The following is a 24080-nucleotide window of genomic DNA, read 5'->3' as shown; positions in this document are numbered from 1 at the left end:
CTAGACCCATGCCCTGTTGCCGCCTTATTTGGGGTCCTACCTAACACTATTAAACTTTCTAACTCTAAGTCAGACTTTGCTGCATTTCTTTTTCTTATTGCCCGGCGTTTAATCTTAAAACACTGGAAATCTCAGCACCCACCTTCTTATACTCTCTGGATTAGGGATGTTCTAATGTTCTCGAAGCTTGAAAGGATAAGACACCTCAAGCGGGGTGCAGTGTCCAAATTTGATGCACTTTGGCAGCCCTTTCTTTTGCATGTTGACTCACTAATCTTACAACCACCATTAAACTAACCTAAAATATTACACATTCCTCCTCACACTGATTGTGTATGGGATTTGAGAGGGACACCCCCCCCCCCCTTTTTTTTTTTTTCTTTTTTTCTTTTTTTTTTTTTTTTTTTAAGTACTATTCATTTATTTTATTTTTTTTATTTTTATTTTTTTTTGTTTTGTGAAAAATAAATCTTTGTTAGTTAACACAGCTTGGGGCCGGGTGGGATGGGATGGGGTGGGTAAGGTGTGAGAATGTAAGGATCACTTATTGAAATCCTATGTTTGACTGTGTGATAATTGTGAAAGGGTTCTGTTTTGTACTTCTCAAAAATTTCAATAAAAAAACCATGGGAAAAAAAAAAAACTGGTCCCATATGAGGAGAGGAAAGGAGTACCATTTTAATGTGGTTGTTTAAGTGACAAGGAGTCCCAGTAAGCCTAAACTGCAAAGCTTCTATGTTGCCCTTTGTTGCTGGAATTTTATTATCCATTCCACCTCATACTCATAGCCAAGGCTCTCTGTGATTGCATCAGGTTTTTAATATCTGGCAGGTTGTTGTTCTCATGGATAGAAGACAATGTGTGAGAGAGGGAGGATATTGAGCGTGCAGAGGGGGGAAGCATCTGTCCCATTTACTACCCATACATCAGCAGCCAGTTCACATAACTAACACAGCACTTTGGACACACACACACACTGAAACACTTTCCCAATTTCCCTCTATTAAATGTAAGCAGGACTGTGTGTGTGTAAATCTGCAAGAAATATAAACCTTAGCTGATGCTGTGTGAATCAGAAAACAATACTAGTGATGCATCATCATCAGTCTGCATACAAGCACAGCTGAGGACCCACAGAATGTCATAATGTCAATGTTTTTTACAGACATGATGCTGGAAGTGAGGATTTTTCATTAGAGGGTAGTTATGTTTCCTTGACATGAGCAGCAGTTGTAAAAATATCCTCCTATAATTCATTCTTTAGGCAAATTGCCTGTAATTGGTTACTAGGCTGCAGTAGCTCGTGGCACTGATAAGAATCAAATACAGCCTTTTAGTGTGTATGAACAGGAAATGAGGCTTAACAGAAGTTATACCTGACTTTAGATGTTTTTCTTTTAAAACTGGTTCATTTGACCACATTGCCAGCACTTTCAGAGACACTGAAATTACATTTTTTTGTCCAAACCACTGTTTGATGTAAACATTCATGAGCTGCTTGTGACCTGTACCTACAGGGTTTTTGTATTCCACAGCTGCCTTTGACAACTGCATGATTGAGCAGGTGTACATGTGTTTACTATTAAAATGTTCAGTGAGTGCATAGATGCAGTAAAACAAAATTAAAAAGTTTGAAGCTCATTATTCAGAGACATAAAATGTGGGGTGGTTTTATAACTCTGTGTTTTCACAAAATCTGAATTTGAAATTCATTTTAAGCCATTATGATTTTACATACCTACAGCCCATGCAAACATCTTTTTGACTAGCCAGAAGCAACAAACAAGCAAACAAATCAGGAATGAAAAAACACTGGCAACATGTTATGACAAAGGAAGAAAGAAATACACAATCTAGACAATTGCTTCTACTGAACCATACATGTTGTGGAGGCTGGGTGCAACTTTGATGATGTCACGAGATGCTGTGCAGGAAATATGAGCTGTCATCAGACTCAGAGGAAGGGGGCAACAAGCAATATTTGAATCTATAGAACATTCAAACCTTGGAGAGGAAGAAAATGGCTGAGGTACCAAATATTCCAAAGGAAAACATTTTTCTCTGTTGAGTACAATTTTGTCAAAGCATTTTTTACTGTGGCAAAAGGGCCTTGATGTCTTGTGTTGGCCTTCGAGAACTATACACAGAGAATGTTAAAATTATGTAGCTGATTATAAATGGTTTTACACTGACATTGCTCTAAAAGACATGACAGAGAAATGTGTTCCAGCACACAGGCCAAATGTTGGCATCCACAACAAATAACTCCCTGGTGGATCCTATCAGTCAGAGCTCTGCAGCAATGCATATTCCTGATGTCTTTGTCAAGTTTCTTGTTTATCCCCGAGCTCCTTAAATACTCAATCATGTTCTGCCACAGTCAAAGTGGAAAAAATAGATCTGGGGAATCATATTTTATAGTTTCCAGAAAGGAGATCACACCCCTGAATTCTGAATATGCCCCAAGAATTGATGTTGGTGCTTATGCTGCTACAAAAAATTAAAATTGAAAGCTACTGCATATTGTCAGCAGACACCTCGTACCTCTCCTTTTAATAAGAAGACAGGAGCTCATGCACTTCATTGACTGCAAACAATTTTAACACCAAGAATCTGGTGCCAATGAGCCATTGATCTGCCAATTGTGACGCTACAGCAATAACCCCTTATCATCACTGTCTTTTGAGGGTAATTTATGAGAGCCATATTTATCTACTAACATCACTAAGACAATACAGAGTTGATCAGCTTCTAAAGAAAATCACCTGAAACACATGTGATAAGCCTGCTACTGTGCTGAACTCATTTGAGATGTAATCGTTAAAATCTAAATTAGCAACCCTGAGAAAAACAAATCACCCTACAGAAACTCCTCCCAAAGTACGTCTACTAGCCAATCATATCTTAGCAACAGTATCTAGGCGCGGGAGCCTGGCAAGCTTTCGATCAAGGGAAAAATGCCACAGTAAGAGTAACATCTAGGTCTGTTGTAAGGTAAGTTGTGTTGTTAGCAATGTAGCAACTATGGCTAGCCAGCCAATTTGGCTTAGTACTGCTGCAAAGTCTGTTGTTTAATATGCATTAATTAAATATTCCATAAATGGCAACATGGAGGGTCATTCTAACACTCTAAAATCTATTTATACTATATTTCACTTTTCAAAAATTGTTGATAATTCCCTTTGGGATATCTATTGCTAGCATTGTAGACTTATTGGCCTATGCTGTGTGTGCAAAAGCTTGCCAGGCGTAGCAACATTAACTAAGGTTTCTGTAAGGTCGATTCAATTTAATGACATTGAGCCACTCTGTCTAATAAGACAGAAGGATACACAAGCTATATGAGAAACTATATGCCTAGCAATTTTGCCTTAGTGTTGATGTTTGGTTTTTGAAACAGTAAACTGTGAGGCCTGAAACTTTGTGTATGCAAAATTTAAAAGTTACTTTAGAGAAACTCTGTACTATTTACATCCCTTAAGTCAAACTCTTTAATATTTTTTACTAAGCTACTATTTTATTGTACATAAAACCCTCTGTAAGTTCTTAAGGACTGACTTTGTAACTTTAAATTAGTCAACATTTTTAACTGCTTAACAACATTACAATATTTTCAGCCAGTGTATGATTAGGCAAGTGTATTTGTGTGGACCTTGTGGTGCTAATAATCTCCCATTCATTTGCATACCAAATCATTGTTAAAGACAAATAGCTTCAGGAGAATCATGATGCTGAGTGTTTAACTGGAAATAATAATATGCACAGGGTATTGTTAACAGCCTACTGCTTAAATACAAGGCTAAACGTGCAGACTGAAAGGGGATTGCAAATTCATAGGAAAAAGAAACAATGTTTTGACAGTGATTTTCACTTAAGTCAAAATTGTTACTTAATCCCAACTGAAAGATTCGTATTTGTTAAAACTTTAAAATAAAATTAAGTGGCAGTCAGATAGGTTAGAATTCAAGTCTAACAAAAAAATAAACTTTTGATGAGAGTTACTGAAAACTAGCTTTGTTAAAAAAACTATAAGAGCCATTTCAATCTCAAAACAGTCTCCGTTGCATTGCTACTACGCCATTAGTAACAAAAGATAAAGATTATTTTTAAATGTTCTTCCAATAAAACAGTTGCTTCTTTAATAATACAAGTGAAACAGTGGATGATCAAACTAAATTTAGTCACTTGATGACTCATACTAAAGTGAAAAAATAATAAGAGCAAAGTTCTGCTTTAGGCAGTTGAGAAGCTCAAATTAAGTAAGCAACTTTCTTACAAATAACCAAAGCTCTTTGGCATCAGACATTGAAAAAAAAAATGTGTGACTAATAAAAAACAAGACTTGTGCCTAAAAATTGTCTACTTTGTAGCATCAGCTCCAACTGTGGAAGTCACTGTAGATTTTAAAAAACACCTGGGGTATGGTACAGTGTACACAGGCCAAAGGAGCCAGTCATATTAAAACCAAGGTGAAAATGCTATTAACTGATCCTTAAGTGTGAGTGTCAGTGTGCCTGACCCCACTTTCAAAACATGGGGGTAATGAAAGCAGAAGTCAGTGTGCCAGTGTCCTCACATTGCCCCTCTGTTCCAGAACAGTAGCTCTGCTCTCACCCTCGGGCCCTGAGCAGGATTTCTTTATTCCGCTTGGATCCTCTTCTCTTTGCAGCCAGCTGCTGCCCTACTTGGTTTTCTCATTCGCTGCCTACAATTGCCCCCTCTGCTTAAAGCCTGTGCCACTTCCATCAGAGGGCAATTTGAATCCATTCCACCTTGAATAATTGTGCAGGTCAATGCTCCGTGTGAAGGCGCACAGTTTGAAAGTGGTTTGACATGCAGGTTTGATTTTGGTTTCAAGTATGAAGTCAAATTGGTTCATTTGGAAATGCAGCACATGGCAGATAGGGTCTCTGTCTGGATATAAATGACATGCATCGATTTTTCCTTGTTACAAAGTATTTTTCATTCAGCATGTGAATAAGCTGTCTGGTTAGTATTCCATTTGAGAACCTTGTGCCGTAATTGAACCTGCATTACCCTCTTACATCAGCATGGCCCATTTAACTTCACTCAAGCAGTCATGCAACTCATTATTTTCAGCCGAGAAAGGGATGTTGAAAAAGGAGTATAGCATAAAGAAGTGCAGTGTATTTATCATAAATACAATCACTAGAAACAGTGGCGTCCTCGAGTAAAATAATAAACTTTATGTTATGAATTCTGTGCCAGGTGGCACACACAGTAGAACATTGTGTAAGATGTCACGACAATCCTATTTAAAGCTCTCTTCCTCTCATCATTAGGTGAGTGAATATTATAAATATATAATTATAGTAATACATGCGGGTCTGTGCGCATTAGGTGACCTAGTGTCCATCTGTCAAGAATTAACGAGTGGCCGTGTTCATTAGGAGAAGATAAGCTCAGGAAAGAGGGTAACTGAGGCTGTCCCCCTTCACATATCCATATGTGTTGAGTGGAAAGAGAATGTGAGACTATAAGTGTGTGTGCAACTAGATTTTCTATTTCAGTCACAGTTAACATTTAATTACTTTGAGTGTGATACAGTCTTGAGAAAGAAAGAATACAGTACTTCACTGTCCAACTCTAGAGACGAAACTCTCCCTGTCTTAATCAGCCCCTCCAGACACTTCTTGTGTGAAATGTTTTCCCTGGCTCCTCCATGTACTTGTCAGGGGTTACACCTTCAGATGCACCTGCCCTCTTCCCATTTTAGTCTGCTTCTTTATTCACCAACGGAAAGGCCACGCTTTTCATCTCGTGCCTCCTCTTACTGACATTTTCCATGTGGCCTTCATCGTGGACATGTTACAGCTGTGGCTATAGTGGACCAGATGTGTCCGTTTCCTAGTTTGATGTATGTGTGAGTGTGTGCAACGTTGTGGGCGTGGAGATGGAAAAAGCTAAGGTTCAGTGAAATTCAATAGCTATGCTGGTAGTAAATGACCTTTACAAAAATGCATTCCTTTTTTCAGGCCAGAGCGGATAAGCAATTCATCTAGTCGGTTGCAATGAAGCAAACCTAAACTGTAACTCAAACTTTAAGTCTACTTTTACCCTACAGGAAAACATGAACTTGGGCTGCCGGAAAAGCATGAACTTGGGGCAGTGGAAAATGTATGGGCAGCCAGGCCTGAACAGAAGTTATACAAACACACACACGCATAGAGCAACCTACAATGTGAAAATGCTTTAATAAACTAGATGCTTTTTTTGTGAATTGAGGGTCAAAATAGGCGCATGCCCAAATCTCATCAGGACTACAAGAACAGGAAAGATACAGTTTGTAATCTAGCTGTGGCATTGACATTGGGAAAGCTACCTGCCTAGGTCTGCTAAGCTATGGAGAATATTAGCACATTAAACTCAATCATATGACAGTAGCCAAATTCACCACTGACTCGGCTACTTGCTGGCATTTTCTGCTTCTCTTATGTCATTTCCCACAAGACAGTTCCAGTATGATATGGATTAGTGAGTGTGAACTGACTTTATTTAGAGATGGAGTGGTAAAATAACAATTTTTGGTATGATAGTAATTTGTTACAGTCAGGTCTGGTATTGCAATGTAGTCTTTTTTGCCAATCACTGAGATGAGATGAGAGCAAAGTGTGTAATTATTAAAAGGCAGAAGTTGTTGGATAACACAAAAGTCTTGTCACATGGAATTATTATTGTGTGGTTTCAGATAAACGAGATATTAAAATACTTCATTTGTACCAATATGCACAGCAGAAATTAAATTTTCCCCATTACAATCTCAGAGATTCTTATTCGTGAATTTTAATGGAAGCAATATTTCTGATTCTGTAAAAATAGCTTTTGATAATACAGGAATGAGTAAAAGCAAGTCACTTTAAACCTGAGATAGGACTTATTCTGTGAACACAGCTGACACAGTGTTCCTTGTTCATGCATCCACTGTCTGAGTGAATAATGATCAGCTGACCTGCTCTTGTATCAAAGATCCTGCAAATGAGGAATCTGAATTAGCTCCCAGGGAGGTCATCATCATGGAAGATTTAAGGCTGCAACCTTTTTTTTTCAGATTCCAGTGAGTCTTAATTACATTATTATTACATTACACCAAGAGCAGTCCAATCAACATAAATTATTCACTTGCATTTGGTCTTCAAGTGCCAAAGCAACATTTTGTGATCCAATAAATGAAACAATCCTTCTATAACCATACACCTTTAATATACGAGAGGAGATTTATGTGTGACATTTAATTTATAACTGAGGTACAACTATAATGTTATGCTTAACCGATTTAATTATATTTTCATTTTTAGCTGCTTTCACATTTATTTTTCAGCCACAGAAGGTGCACCTACATGAAAATACATTTTAGGTTCAACATCTCACCCGGTTTCACCTGTGGTATTTTTAAGAGTGATTAAATAATAAACCTCTGCACTGTCTGGAACAGAAAAATGCTTCCACCTCTCTTACCCAGGGTGCTGCAACTGTTTTAGTTTTTGTTACACAGCTACAAACCTGTGATTTAAACTTAGTCAATTGCCACATTTTAAGAGAAAAGTAGGCAGGACTCTTTATTTCAGCATCTGTTTCGTCTGTTATTGTGGTTATCAGGGCCCCATTGATGATGGCTTGTTTATAATCGTGGTGCACGCACTTAACTAAGAGTCAACAAACTCAGAGTTCATTGAACTAATGCAAATGCTGCTGTACTGAAACCAGAAACTCAACGTTTTTCTTTCTTACATGCTATATTTTCCCTCTAAAAATCCAGTTCCAAATTACAGGTGCTCCACTGATGCTGCATGCCAAGAGTAAAACACAGGATAAGTAAGTAAAGGATCAATGCAATAATGCCTGCATCCATTTTAGTCAAATCTAATCTAATCAACCTAAATTGAATCAGTTTTTCATGAAAAATAACTGCAGCATCACATGACTACTTTGTAGATACATTGTTCATTAAATAAACAGTGGGATCCAAAAAATAATACCTAAAGAACAAGCAATAAGTGCCAATTATGTATGTTGGCCTTATTCCATGGAAGGAAATTGAACGGTTAATGTAAAACAGTGCTATGAGTGCTCTTCCAATCTACAAAACTGCCTCTGCCATCCACACATTAAGGCTCTGAAAGATGGACTTACTAAATTGTACATATCCATCCAATAGTCTGGAAAGCCTATTAGCTAAACGACTTAATCAAAATATAAAAGTTACCTTCTCTCCAGTTAAATGTTTCATTTTTGTTTTACCTATTTAAATGGTACTGCAAAATGTAAGGGGGCAATATGAAGTGCTTCTGTCATGTTCCCTCTTGAATAGCTGGCTTTGGCTTTAGTGAAGTGGCTCTGGAAAATGAAACTGGTGTGCTGCTAAAGCCATCAGATCTATTCGTCATGCAGAATATTAAAACCTGCACTGTTTAAGTGACTTCTGTTATTCCTTGTGCATTCAAGCATGAGATCGAGTCCGGTTTAAGAGATAAACAGAAGTAGAATGCTGTCATTTGAACAGCCTACACAGTTCCTGTGCAATGTTGCCAGCTAGGACTTACTCAGGATGGATCTATTCATGGTCTGTAACCAAGAGAGCTCTGCAGTACCACACCACACTCATAGAAAGAATTGAAACATTGGCCACATCCACCAACCACGATGTGCCTGACAGGTAATCTAGGGAGAGCAAAGAAAAGGGCATTCAATATGTCTCTGCCTTGACTCCTTCTGTGTGTAAATATGATGATGCAAAATGGATTTGGTCAACACCCCCACTTCGGAAGAGACCCACTCCTCCTACAGTAAAACCAATCAGTAAGATGTTAAACGGAAAAATCAGATTCATTCATTGCTGTATTGTTGTAAGACAAATAGCACCACACAAGCTGTAACCTTAATCATGACACATAATGTTTTTACGACCTAATGGGCCAGATGGTTTGTTACACAAGTTTTGTCCTCTTTATAATTCGTACTTCGTCCAAGCACCTTGAAAGTAGTTGATACTGCCCCAGAAATCTCTATTCAACTTATAAAGTGTACATTTTAAATGAGCAAATTTTACTTCTGTGCTTAGGGTGCCAGTGTTAAAATATCTGAGGCTCATCTTCCCTGTGATTAAACAGTTATGAAGAATAGACAGAGCCTCAGAATGCAACATTTTCTGCTCCCACACACACTAATTCAACTCAACTTTAGCACAAAAAACAAACCTTTCTGTACTATTTTTGTGGCAATAAGTACTTATAACCACACACAGAAAAGCACATGACCCACAGTCACTTGCTCACACAAAATAGGAAGATACCCACACACCACACACAAAGAAAGCAATACCCACCCACTAATTACTTTTCGGACGCCCATCTGCTGGAAAAGAATGAAATGTGCGTGGGGACCAGGGAGGTATGTAACATCTATTCATCCTTTCCCAGTGAATTTGAAAGCAACCAGGTCTGAGCACACTGCATTAGCATGTAACAAAAATAAATTAAGTAGTGGGTTCCCACTATCCCAGCACACACCACACACAGGGGTTGATTCTGTGCTACACAAGGACTTGACTGACAAATATACCAGAGACAGGGTTGTGCAGGTTTTCACTCACTTCACAACACATCACACAGCACATGGGAAAAGTCAGCAGCTTACGTGTACTTAATCATTGGGGTAAATAAAAAGAAAAAAACACGGGAAATTAGATAGCTATTTTATGTGTTATTCTCCAACGGCCCAGAGAGAGAGCAATGGACAGAATACAAAACGTACAAACATATTATTTATACACAGCCAGTCACCCTTACTAACAAAAGCTATCCTTTCCATCCCAAAATATCCAGCATCACCATGACAACCTGCTCTGATAAACCTTGTCATTGGCCGGATTAGCACGGATCAGTGTTAGCTGCCTGTCTGATTGAATTCACCTGGGCTTTCTGATCCATTCTGTTGTCTTTGGTAAACAGTAGGTTGTACAGTGTCAGACAGAGATAATCCTAGACATGGGGAGGGATTAGCCTGAATCAATAATGACCTCACACTGTGAGCATGTTGTGGCATCTATCTTATTCAACTGTCCAGGTGCAACTGAAAAGGTTTTGTTTCTAAATCAAGGGGATAATTAGCCTTCTGGACACAGAGCTAAATCTGTGGATGGTTATGTAACAAATAAGATTACTTATAAGCTTATATTCTATCACACAAATTCAGGCTTCACCCAGTAAGTATTCTACTTGTTTTCTATGACTTGAGATGAATATATTTTCCTTAAAAAAAATAAAATTCAAGCCATAGTATAATGTGCCAATTTATGCACATGGTCCAGCTGCTTGTCTAGTAACAGAAGTCGTCTTATTTACTTGACACCCAAGCCCCAAAGGCTGGTTTTTACTCTGCCGTGTCAAGCCAACTAATCGATGAACTTGTCCATCAACACACTACACTTGCAACAGGAGTAGTAGTCATTAAATGGAGGCTGTTCCACATGAGACCAAGCCACGGTAGACTACTGTCTAACAATTTAGCACCGAAAATTGACAAATGTACAGGGAGAAAAACTGAACAGAAAAAATGTTTTTTATTCCATTTGTCTCACGTACAGACTAAGCACAACAGTGGTGTGACCTCAATGTCATCACTGCTCAACAAGGTGCTTTTGACCTATTTGGTGTGATGATGTTTGTATCCCCAACACCTTTGTAGCCTCATAACTGTAAGTAATCAATATGAACGCTGGGCTTCTGTTAATAACGGACATCATTTCTGGCAACAAAAAAAAAAAAAAAAAAAAAAAAAAAAAAAGATTTGTGAGGCAGATGTGCAGTATGAAGTAGTTTAGGCTGCTGAATAAAAACATGTTTTTCATGTGCTTTAAAGCTATACTTAAAGGTATATTTATATACATATTTTGTATATATTATATATTTTTGTCAATTTAACAAAAACATTCTACACAGAGGCAGAATGACTGAAAGTGGAGGAATTGCAGAAAAGGGTCAAATCAAAGGAATCTGTACAGGAGACAGAATGTCTGACACAATTTCATGATGGCTACATGAAAGCAACACCTGTACATACTACAGTAAATGTTTTAGTAGCAACAGTACCTCTTCCCTTTCTCCCTCTTAGTCTCTCACACAAGCTGTCATGCTGTCTCAAGGTCATAAACAAATTTTGTTTCCCTCCTACTGTGCCACTTCTTCCACACACTGATAACTAACAATTAACCTTTAATCGACAATGCTTGTCAGAGTTTTCACTTAACATGTCTATTAGTTTCGTGTCAGAGCACAGCTGATATTAGCTGCCTGCACATACTTAATAACACACATAATCCAAAAGAGACAAAGTCTGACCTTCTAGCTATTGAACAGATGATTAACCTTTATGCTCATTTAGCCTTTGGTTTGCTTCATTACCTGATGAAATTTTAATTACAAAGCTGGAATCATGTTTCCGGCAGCCCTCCCTAGAAATTCTTATCAGAGCTCATGTTTAAATTGAATCAAGCCCCACATTTTTCCTTTTTCCGTGGATAAAAATAAAATACAGCAGGGTTTAAAAATCTGACCGATAAAAAGAAAAAATCTCCTGGCACCGAAAACACGTCATGAAAGCAACATGTCCTTCAGTCTTTGTCGTTTCTTCATTGCTGTTACATTGCACTAAGAGCCCATAATAAATGGTTCTTCAAACCTCTGCTGCTTCAAGTTTCAAAGCTTGACAAGTAATCCTCCAAAGCAGATGTTGTTGTCAATTATTAATGGAAAAACCGAACACACATCTCCCAGAGTAGAACTAACAAAACCCCAAAGCTTTACAAGACACCTTGACAATATTCAGGCCCGCAGTTGCACACAAATAAACAAAGCTCCCACATCAAAGCACATAACTTTAACTATTCTTAAATTAGTATAAAAATGTGGATGCTTTCTTACAGAACCACATTAATCATGGTTTTTCTCCACTTTTGCACTTTGGCTTACAAGCTTGAAAGCAGTGTGTGTAGATAAGACAAGGCTGGCAGCTCTGGTTCAGCTGATGCCAGTGCACAGCTTCATTGTTCACCTGCGGATTTTGGAGCCAAAACGATGTGTTGTGTCCTGTCATCCCATGACTCCTCCTATTTGAAAGGATAACCTACTTTTCACTGCAACCTGTATTGCACACAGAAGCCTGATTCCCAGCTAATTTCTCATTATGAGTGCAGCAATGGAAACGGCCTACAAGGAAACCCACAGACGGCTTTAAGCTGGATTGGTTTTAGCTTTCACTTCAGCCTATCTGAAGAGAGGGGAGAAAGGGAAAGTGGGGCAACACTTTCCCTGCCAAATCTGTCATCCATGAATAATGGAATACAGACATGTTGAGAGAGCAGGGAGGTGAAACTGGGAAACATATTCTAGCCATAGGAATTTCATTTTATGTTGCCCCCTCTTATCCTGTTGTCGCTCTTTTAATGAGAATACAAGGCTTGTAGAAAAGTAAAAGAAAAAGCTGTTCATGTCCATAAGTTCTTCACAACATAGGATATAACTAATACTATAGAATACAGATTTTTTTAAGGTTTTGTGCCTAAAAAAGGCTGAAGAAAATCTTTTGTAAAAACGCTACTTTGAACCATAAGCTGTACCCAGACTCTGGTCAGGAGCCAGTACTTTTTTGGTACCAGCTCCAATAAAATAATCTCAGCCTGCCCTTAGCAGAAAATGACACCAGTGGTAACATTTTTAAGGCAGTTGAAATGGCATTGTGTATCATGTAGTTTATGTGTATGTTTATATTTCCTACTATGGGATCTTACCAAGACCATTGTGGAGAACTGCACCTTGCAAATATAACCTAAACTTAAAATAAAATACTGTGTGCTAAAACATCAAGTGCTGTTTTTGTAGTCACTGATAATCCACATATTTTTGTTTATGTGAATCTGTTTGTATGATTTTTTTTTTTGGCCTTTGGGCCATTTTTTTTTTACTACAAGAAGAGAGCCATGAGAATGTTTTATCGAGGCATGGACAGTTTGCATAAACTCACTCATGTCTCTCATAAAGCCTTTTGGAACCTCATCGAATCAGTTTCAAAGAAACTGAATTAAATTAAACTATATTCAACAGAGAAATTGTGCATTCATCAACAAAGAGTTGGCACAGAAAAGAACAGGAAAATAAAAAAGGATAAGGAGACAGTACAACCACTGGAAATGCCAATTAGAGAAAAAAACTAACAAACCAACAATGAAGACCAATCAAGGATAGCTCCTACACTCACTAGCAGATAAAAGCAGTTTCAGTCATAATCAAAACTTAAGCAGAACACTGTCCCAGTCACACACCGTATTACAAAGTCAAGACTGTGAGCCAAGAATATGAATCACAGGTGATTCTGTATTCAGTTATTCATGATAGAACTGATTAAGATGGGCTGAATCAGAAGTGCCTGCCACCAGCTGTCATCTTGATACGGCTACCTTTCTCTCACTTTTTTTTCCACTCCATATTACAGAATTGTTGTTGCCTTCCTTGCTGATGTAAGTTCTGTGCTCTTTTACAGTTTAGCAGTGATATTCTCATCACTCTAATAGTTCCTATTCTTTCTTAAGAAGGTCCATAATGCACAATTTTCAAGTCACAAGAGCTGATTGGGAAAGTCTTTCAGAAGAAGGAAGCTGCAGCTCTGAGGTAAACGCACAGCCACACACTCTTTGTGACAAGTTAGATGAGCCTATCAACTGCTCTCACACAAATCTCCTGCCTACATTATTCACTGACATCTTCTCCCTTGTTTCTCTATGGTAGTGTAGTTATCTGTTCCTTTGACGCATGACAACTCCCTTTCCTCACATCAACCTGCCTGCTGTATTTGACAGGCTCTTTAAAGGCCTCTGTGAGTTGTGTTTTGATCATTAGTTCCCCATTTGTCAAAAAGAATATGCATATTCTAAAAACGCTGCATCCAATGAAGACACTTCTCAGCAGAGCAAGTTTCCTGCTTTTCTTAGGAAACTAGATAAGAAAGGCAGAGATTAATTTTCAAACATATTACAAGTGTCACCTATGTTTTTTAGAGCTTGCACTTAGGCCTGTTACGATAACAAATTTTGCTGGGCGATTAATTGCCAAGAGAAATTATTGTGATAAGCGATAATATTGTCGTTTTGAGACCATGTTCAACTAATATAATGATAACGACATACCTCTCTACCTGCTGGTGGGCTCACCTGTATGTGTGCACATGTGTCTGCATGTGTGTTTGTGTGCACACACGTTTGCGTGTGCGTATGCGCATCAAGCCGCTGTGTGCAGACAGCTGCAGTGAATTTTTAAAACGCCACCATGTAGACAGAAACACATAAAAGAAACTGATAGCAGAGATGGCACCAGAGGACTGGGCAAGAGGTCTAATGGGTGGCGCTGCCGCGAGTGCCGCCAGTAAGAAGGCAGTTCCTCCCAGCGACAGGCCTACTTGCACTGTCAACCCTGTTAAGCTTCATCCAATGATACTGGTACTGGTACTTGTGTGTATCACATTTAGAACTAATATATTGTATACAATTACAGCCAGAGCTCCTCTGCCTCTAGTTTGTGTTTTTTTCTGTGTGTTGATATCCTAATGCATCCTCCAGCTCCCATTGCCAGCTCTGCCTCCATACTGTTAGCAACTGCTGAGATACCAGTTTGGATAAGCAAAACTGGGGAAAAAAATACAATTATGGATGGGAATTTCCATTCAATCAGTAGTAAATGTGATCCTGTATTCACATAATGGCATTTTATCTCAAAATCCATTTCAATAAAGAAGATGTGCTGGAGCTCAAATAGCTGAAGAAAACAAAAACATGTAACAAACTTACTGAAGGCCAGCAGATGAATGTCAACTCGAACTCTGTCCGATACAAATTCATTTTCATGCGCATAAATATGGATGGTGTGGTGTCATATTTTGGTCAGAGAAGGTTAAACAGGAACTGCTCTGCTGCCACCTAGCGTGCAGCCTGGTTTTTACTCACTATCGTTTTTTATCCTCTGTATAGAAAACTATGTATGTATTATCTTTGAACATAATTATTTTAGGGTGATTTTAATGCGCTGTGCATGTAACATACATAAACATGTGCTTTAGTTAGCTAGTCATCATGGAGCATTCGAGGAAGCAGCACAAAGAGGACTAAACTTGTCTAGTGGGTAATGCTCGCATCATCATAGCCTGAGTCTGAATGTATATAGTATGTTTATTTGATTAATGAATAAACTTGACAGCAATAAAATCTCATTTCAAAGACAGGAAATACGTAATTTCATGTATTTGTCCTCAGGATGCGTGTAAATTAAACATGCAGCCCATCGATGGATTTGCTACTCTCTCTCTCACACACACACACATTTTGTTTTATATACACCCAAAGAGCATTGTGTGAATACAGGGTTTCATTTACTCTAGTTTGAGGTATTTTATGAAAGTGACAATAAACCAAACCCCATGAGCCCATTTTGCATGCTGAAGTTTCAGTCCCATTTAAACACCAGAACATCATCTGCATATCAAACAACACCATTATGCAAAAAAAGAGAAAGGATTAAAAATCATAATACTGCAGTAACCGAAGATTTTCTTATACTTTAATTTCAAAATATGGACCACATAGCTCTAGATCACAATTTCCCCACAGTGATTCATCTCCTATTGAACCAGTTATGTGTATACTATAACTTGGTCAACATTCAATAGAATGCTTTTACACATGCTGGTGTAGTGACTGTGCTCAGAGCACCACCAAGAGCGATCTTTTAATAATTCAGTATTTCTCATTCATAACCTGCAGGATTGTGGCAAAGTGTTGTGGTGCATCAACCACAACCTGTCAGCCACAGAGGTGTGATGAGCAGAGGGATTTGCCTTCAGCAGATGATGTGTCATGGAAACAAAAATAAATAAATAAACACATAACACCTGGGATTTCTTTTGTTGCCACAACTTAGTAAGTCACACACAGGGACAGGGTCAATTCAAACTGCTATCAGTGCACATCTAGACAACACAACATTGTTTTGTTTACATTTCCAAACAAATCTGTCACACTCACTCCACAAACTGGACCAAACGTCCATCAAATATATTTACAGCCTCACATTCTTTGTTTGTGGTTGCCTTGATTTGTTCGCACTAGTGTTGATGCAGCCGAGTTCTGAACACTGTGACCAGGAATGCCAATGACCTGCCTGTAGCTAATGGCCCATGCTGTAATAAAACTGGAAAGACACTGACTGATTCCATGCACACCTCCCACTGCTCCCATTTCGTACACACAGGTTTGAGTTTGTCTCCCATCATTAGCCCTTGGCCCTGACCAGGCATCATAAATGATCTAGTTAGAAACAAAATGTGTAAGCCATTAAATACACTCAGATAGCTTGTTACAGTAACAGGTTTAGAGATAAAGATGGGTTAAATATGCATAATGCATGTGTACTGTACATCTATTACTGCCATATAAAAATAAAGGGAGATAATGACTATGTTGAAATATGAGCATAATGGAAGCCCCATAATGGGAGACTGATGACATTACTCTTAAAAACAATAACAGTAATGAGTGAAAAATATCAGGAGAAAGAATTTAGTTGTACACACACACAAAATAAAATAAAGCAGCAAGTATAGCCCATTTCTGAGTAACATAAAAGTGACATACAAAAGTATTTTTGATGTATCAGGCTGTGGTTCCCCATTTCCTTTGCTTCCCTATGTAAGAAAATGCTGATATCCAAAACTAAGTCCTACCAGGAAGTCCAGTGCAGTTATCTTTTTGAAATTAATTGTCCAAGAGAGAGCCAATGTGCCACTAATGACAACTCACTATGTGCACTCAGCATATTTTAGAGATCTGAAGTGCACAGAGGACAATAAAATGCAGCAGTACTGCATCAGGAAAGTAAGTAGGGATAGTCATTATGGTACAAGTTTAACTCAAGTTGGGGTATTTACCTAGCAGATCCCCACGTCAGCAGAAAATAAATTCATCTGCTGATACGACAGCACCAATAAAAACAGAAATGGGCTTTTCTCCTATTCGGTTTTGTGTTGCTTGCCTTGTACACATCCCGTCTCCTCTCTCCAACTGCATCTCTGAGGTCCAGCCTTCGTCCTTTATCCCACACAGGTCCTACAGTGTCCTGCCTCCCCCTCAACATCTGTTCCCTGTCTTTGCCTTGTGCCAGGGGCAACTATACCCACCAAGGCACCCATACCATCGGCACCAGCCATGTCACTGCCTGCCAAGCATCTGATCAAAGAAGACAGCTGTCGAACAGATCTGCATGCCAGCCAGAGCTGCTGCATGAATGAGAAATGGACAGACAGAAAAAAATAAGCATCCAGCAGCATCAGCACCACTGTTCATCCAAAAAGTAGGTTGATTGGTCAATGGACAGTTGAGGCCACACAGCCAAAGCCTGGAGGTGTCATTATAGTCTGTTTTCACCCCAAGCAGAAAGACAGATCACAGATTGTGGTGCTCAGAGGAGTAAAGGGACAAGAGTACAAATAGATTAGATATTGTCTGGTAACCTGTGAGAGCTTTATATTCACAGAAAAAGAAAGAACTGCTCATGCACTGGGGTGGGGGGATAGAGCAAAGTACTAGAAACCACTTGAGGCACCAGTGCCAATCAATGCTAAAAAATGAAAACCAACTCTATAATCCTGACAAAAAACAGAAGAATTTAATATATTTATTAGTCCAATCTCAACGGTCACAAACTCGCAGACTTTGAGGAGTGTTCCCTGGAAGTGTGTTAGCACACTGATGCCCAATACTCAACAGTATTTCCTAAGTTGCTCCAACTCATCCAGTAAAATTGATGACTTTTACACATGGTTTTACTGCACACAGAATGTACACAAACCCAGCATGAATGGTAGGGAAGAAATCTTACAAGTTCTGGATACACTCTTGTGGCTATTTATTGCACCTTTCTGAAGTTGTCCCAATAATCAGGCAAATGCGTAACTAAAAACTGATAGTTGAAACTTATAAATGTTCTAATATCAAACAGGGAGTGACCCACATCTACTTTTTACATAGCAATACATTGTTTCCAAGCGACATGGTCACACGCTGCAGACCATTTTAAATATTGTTCAATAGCTCTCACGCTCTTATACACCTGTGCAGCACAGCTGTGCAGTCAATTATGTGATGGATTTATCGATTAGGGTGCCACAGGTTAGTTTCATAGCTGCTTACCTTTGCATACATGCACACAAAGTTGACCAGAATCTTCATCATCTTGTTGTAAACTCTGTACTGAAGCTATTCTGTATTTCCAAGTGCAAGTTTTTTTTCTAAATAAAAAATAAAATATATTATTAATATTGTAGCAGAGACAGCAACTTTCTACATGACAACTCTTGTCTGCAAAACATCCTTATAACAAATCAAATAATTAAATTTCGTCACAAAAAACAATTATAGATGTGTTGGCTTAAACTGCATGTTATAAAAATGTAACAATATTGCAGACAAAAGTCTCATGTCGACAGCAACGTGACACAAAACCATGATGCCACTATAATCACAGCAACCTTACGTGCAGCAGCTAGCATGCTAGTTAGCACGGATGCTACTGTTTAGAAAAGAAAAAAAAGTTTTACCTGTTTTATTGGCTGAATAACAAACATAAACGCAAAACGGAAGGAAACGGGAGGAAACTCTTAAAACAACAACAACAACAACAACAACAACAACAACTAATGATGCTATACCTGTGTTTAGCCATTAGCTTAACCTCTAAGTACCATATCAAACGCTATAGCTGACGACTGTATTTAAAAATTACCAGTCACAGGCGAAAAAACATTACACTGCTTTTGCCGTTTTTTCGACAACAGCAGCGGCAGACTTACTTTTTCCACGACTGAAGACTTTAACATTCAGATAACAGTTCAGCAACAGTGGACACCACAACAAGGAAAACGTATTTACCTGTGAGGAATATTTAAAACTTCGTCTTCCGCGAGTATGACAATTTTCTTTGCTTGCGGAAATGGTGGAAATCAAATCCTCAGCATTGTCAAAAATATGCGGCTAATCCAACATTTCTGACTTGGTGACGTGACAGTAAAAGCATGAACTTCAAGATGGCGACTGAGATAACATCCTGCTCGATGCTTCCCCAAGTGGCCGACGGCTGCATTGCAACAACATTAAGCTACAGTATGAGAGTCCCATAAAGTCATGAGTCTCGAATCGAATCATAATCAAAAAAGTTAAAAACTTAACAAGAAGAGCAGTGCAGAGTGGAAAGTTAATATGGGAGCTCACTGTTGTCATTTGATTATTTAAACACACTCTAAATAAGTGTTTTTTGCTGAACTGCATAACATTAATCTTTGTTTAACAAGAAAACTGCACACCTCACTGGATCTGAGCAGGATTAAAATAGTTTGGAAACACTTGTGATTAGCTCATGCAGTCTTGCTTCAACTAAGGTTCATATTAGATTGTTTTCAGCAATTAAACCAAATCCAGCCTAATTCTCGCATTAATATTAATAACAAGAGTACAACTCTTTTTTTTTATTATAGGATCCACTGAGGAATAAACACCATCTCTCCCTTGGGAATGGTACTTTGTTACTTACAAACCTCACTGCCTCTATGTACAAGCTTATACTTGCAGTGCATTACAGAAATGGGACTGGAAGACTAATTAAAACACTCAGAGGAGCCCAGAGGATGATGTGGGCACTTTTGTCTGTGCTAAGCCAGAATGTGTTCGGTAGCCACAGATCCAATTAGGCTGCACTATACCATTTGGCTACTGTTGCATTATTAAAGTGTTTTATGAAATTGCTGGACCTTAGATGATAAGTAGAACCATAAAGTGTGCAGCATGGGACTTCTGTGATTACTTTATAGTTGAACCTGCACAGGTGACACAACAAAAATTGAGTGTGGCAGAGAGGACGAAGTTACACAACCATGACTTGCATGTTGACATTTTGTGATGAGGCAAGAAAATTAAAAAAAAAACTGAAAGGTTACAGAAGAGTAGTTTAACCAGGAAACCACTAAAACGAGTCTAATAATTGCAGCATTAAGAGTGCAGACAGCATCCTGTTGACACATAATTTATTCTGATAGGCTGCTTAAATGAGCAAATTTTACACCGTAAAAATCGCACAGAATAATAAAAGTCTTTAATCAAACATCAAACAGTCTTTAAGAAAAGTGCTGATAATTATTACAAACAACCACAAGAACAGTGCAGCTCAAAAAAGGAAAAAAAAAATAAAGGGTGAAAAGGCTAATTGCCTTTCATCTTTCATTTAGAGTTCTCAGCTCCTGCTCAGCATGCTCGCTGCAAACATGTAATAATGAAACAACCCCTTACCGCGTGATCAATTCCTTTGATAGATAATAATGATCCTGGCTGGAAGACGGCTGAGGTGTTAGCACTAATGAGGCTAATATTGCTCAAACCAGGTGTCAGAAAATGAGATGGCAGCATGTTTGTGAAAGCAGTGGACTAATTAATCTTCTACGGAAGACTGATACGTTTGTGGCCTGCTCCTCATATGCACATGCAGCTGTTTGAGTGCATCAATGTTGAATTTTTGTTTCAGCGCTGTCAGGTCCTACCACCACTTGAGAGTCTTTAGCCAGATCAATGAGGTGCTCTTTTACCAGGACAGAGGTCCACAAATCCAAAGTAAGGTCCCACACCTGCCCCTATTTATGTCACATAAAACTATTACAACACTGCCTTCTTAACAAGATAAAGGAAGAGCAACACAGCTGTGGACCACTGTATGGATGCCAAGGTCAAAGACGGGATATATGTGCACCATGACTGCTGTAGGAGGGGTGTAACAATTCAAAAAAACACAGCAGAGTAAGGTAAACAAGTAACAACAAAATGCCTGTGTGTACTTGTTATAAAATTTTTTATTTAGAATAAAACAACGTAGCCATATTACATGTAGTGTGGTCAATCTATTTTACATACCTCAGGAGAAGCGACACAGTTCTGCCACAGTACGATTCATCATGATTGTAATCATTAAGATCATCACCGCCAGTCTACAATCAGAGGAGGTTATAGTAGTGTTGTTCAGTCTCACAAGTTTTACAGGATAGCATAATATCACGACAACACAACGCAGTGAGGAACCAGTGCTAGAAGGCCAGTGGAAAAAACCAACAAAGTGATACTCATCATAACAGGAGGCTAGCTTCAGCAGGCCACAGACCCATTGTGATACAGTATTTTTTTTTTTAAACTTGGTAACTCCTCATTGCAGTGTACACCAATACAGTAAGCAAAAGCTTGGAATGCTAAACCAGGTTGTTCATGTCTGTAAGTGATCACAACTGTTTTCGACAAGTTTTACGAACCACAAAAACAAAACTGTGTCTATGAGTCTGAGGTAGCAAGGCAATCATGGCTTTCCGCTGATTTCTGAACATACATCTCTTTAAAAAACTATTCTACATGATGACGGCTTGCCTCTTAACAAACCCAGATTCAGGACAACTGTAGATTTAAATCTCTCTTTATACACAATCGCTCTATAATTCATCATCTCTGTCTTCCACGTGAGGAAGGACAAACTGTATAGGCACAGAAGGGGTAGAGTTTAAAGTTTACATTAACAAACCACAGTTCAGACAAAGTCTGCCGACAAACCGATGCTTTTTAAAGGGGAACTTGACATCAAACATGCTACGAGATAGATATCAAATTAAAACATTTGGGAAGTGACAGGTCTACGTTATCAGCCAGTAAATGTTGTTACTCTGTGGCATCTTTTATTGACAAATAATCACAGCTATAGGGGCTGAGGCGGCAGAGAGAAGTGGAATGACAAAATAATGTAACAGCTGATTCCCAGTGAAGGCAGAAATTAACAAGAACAGAACACAAATCCCAAACCACCCACTAAAAAACAAACAAAACAAAACAATAAACAAACAAACAAAAAAAGAAGTAGAAGCATATGTTACTATACAAAGCCCCGTGTCCATTTACTCCTCTGCATACCTAAATAAAATCACTGACAAATGTTCAATCAAGTTCAGGTACAATCTACAGTTCATAAAATGTACAGTTTGCATAGTACAATACAAGGTGGTAAAAGTAGTTAAGTTGTCTGCTCCTGTGCGTCTTTGGGATTTCGGGATAGGGAAATTCTCCGCCCTCAGGTAGCAGTCCTCACATCACCTGAAAGCACACACACAACACAAGTTACACAGGGTGTGTCTGGGTTCAGTGCACAGTCTATATGTGTGTATGTGTGTCTCTCTCTCTTTTTTTTTTTTGCAGTAGGTGATCTCGCCTCATTTCTCTTCATCAAGACATCAACTGTGTGGAAAGATCGAATGGTGTAATCAGCTTTGAAAGCTGCTAAATGGACTGCAGTCCCTCAAGTTACAGTACTCCATTAGGAAAGCAGTGAGAAGGAGGAGGAAGATGGAGGGTGTGGAAGAAGATTCTTCTGTCCTCTTAGAGATGAAGACTGCCCTCAAATCTATTCACTACTCACATGTACGAGACACTGTGTGCCAAGGATGATGAAGTTAACCGATACGTAGAAGTGATGCTCATATTGTATAGCATTGTCACACCGTGGGTGACCAAAGTCCTCCAAAACAGGCAGTAAACAACCCAACATTAACAATGAATGTGTTTATATGAAGGTACGTGAGGCGAGGCGCACTGAAGGTCATTCCGCACAACAAACAACAACGTGACATGTCCTTCTCTTTCTGTCCTTCTTTCTTTTACGCAGGAAGAATCTGCACAATAGATAAGTGAAAATAAATACAAACAAAAGGACAGGGCTGTGAATCACTCTGTTCCCTGTGCGAATACAAAGATTGGATTCAAAGTACAATCTGTAAGGTTGTTTGCTTAAAAAAGTTAAAAAAATAATAGAAATAGAACACGTATATATATACACCCAGAGATGTTAGTGTCCCAGCCATCCAGCAATGCTGTCCTGAAATGAATGAATCAGTCCTCAGTCAAATTAAATGGTGTTAAGGAAAGCAGAAGTGTGTCAGCCTTGCCACCACTACACACATTGATAATAAATAGGCAGCTAAACTGGCATCTAAAGTTCTTGCCTGACGAGCTGAGCGGTTTAAAAAGTCTCTGAGTGAAGCCGAGCTGAGGAGCCACTGGAGCAAGGTAAATAATTATAGTGGGAAGAGGTCATTGGCAACAGCTTTTACAATACCTTTGTCCCCAAATGTACCTTGGCCTCAGACTGAGAGAACGAGAGGAGAGGCTAATGGTGCTCCCTAGACATCCATTAGCCACCTCTTTCTCACAGGCCACCAAATGTGGAGGGTTGAGGCAGGTGAGGGCTACATGAAGGGGAATACTGGGCTGTAATTAACTTTAAAATATGCTCTGTTCTGACTTCTTTTACCTTCAACAATTACTAAAATACTGATTCCCCAATTCAGACGATGGAGCAGAGAGAAAGAACAAGCTGCTGATTCACAGACTACTTCATGATAGTGTTGTGTGGAGGAAACTCATCTCACCTGTGGTCTTGAGGAGAGGCTTGAGGCTGTGGGAGACAAAACAAAGAGACAGTACAACAGTTTAACACTTGAACTCCTCAGTTCATCTCTGTTTTCATGAGTTGAAACTAAATTATCAGCCTCAGGGTCCCTCCCACATATTCATGCACACACTCAGCCCTGGTGCCTCGAAGCTGTGCAGCAACCAAATTCTAATAACTCTGCAGCGTCTGCCAGATTAGAATGGATTTTTTTTTCCCACTAAAGGCCTCGTAGGATTTTCAGCTCAAAATATATTGAATGCAATTCAAAATCTGTGTTCTTTTGCCCGATGTTCACATATTTATTCTTCTATTTGATTAACACCCACAAAGATGAATACCGTTTCAAATGCAGCTATTAAGAGTAATAAGGGTCTGTGTTTCTGTGTTGTTTTCTATTCATCTCAAATGACAAATTGAAATGATAAGCCTTGAGGCTGTATTTACGTGTCTATCATCACAATGGACGCTGTATTGGTTTCAGCACACACACACACACAAAGA

At 38.8% G+C, this 24080-nt stretch overlaps 1 protein-coding gene and 1 long non-coding RNA gene across 8 annotated transcripts in view; both read right to left on the bottom strand.

Annotated features, from left to right (window-relative positions):
- LOC114429192 (uncharacterized) overlaps nucleotides 1-19092 on the bottom strand; it is a 40409-nt gene extending 21317 nt beyond the window's left edge. Inside the window, exons 1-2 of the long non-coding RNA XR_003669629.1 lie at nucleotides 18986-19092; nucleotides 18248-18345 (exon numbers count right to left, since the gene is read on the bottom strand). This is a non-coding gene — a long non-coding RNA (uncharacterized LOC114429192). The remainder of the gene's footprint in view (nucleotides 1-18247; nucleotides 18346-18985) is intronic.
- A 2178-nt stretch (nucleotides 19093-21270) lies between these two features.
- utrn (utrophin) overlaps nucleotides 21271-24080 on the bottom strand; it is a 145431-nt gene continuing 142621 nt past the window's right edge. For all 7 annotated transcript variants that reach the window (XM_028397312.1, XM_028397311.1, XM_028397313.1 and 4 more), the window contains 2 exons: nucleotides 23557-23582; nucleotides 21271-22225 (listed from right to left, as the gene is read on the bottom strand). In XM_028397312.1, coding sequence (XP_028253113.1) covers nucleotides 22217-22225; nucleotides 23557-23582 — 35 coding nt within the window. In that variant the 3' untranslated portion in view covers nucleotides 21271-22216. The remainder of the gene's footprint in view (nucleotides 22226-23556; nucleotides 23583-24080) is intronic.

Source organism: Parambassis ranga, chromosome 24 (genome assembly GCF_900634625.1).
Source record: "Parambassis ranga chromosome 24, fParRan2.1, whole genome shotgun sequence".
Taxonomy (NCBI): Eukaryota; Metazoa; Chordata; class Actinopteri; family Ambassidae; genus Parambassis; species Parambassis ranga.
This window is presented reverse-complemented; position numbering and strand designations above follow the sequence as displayed.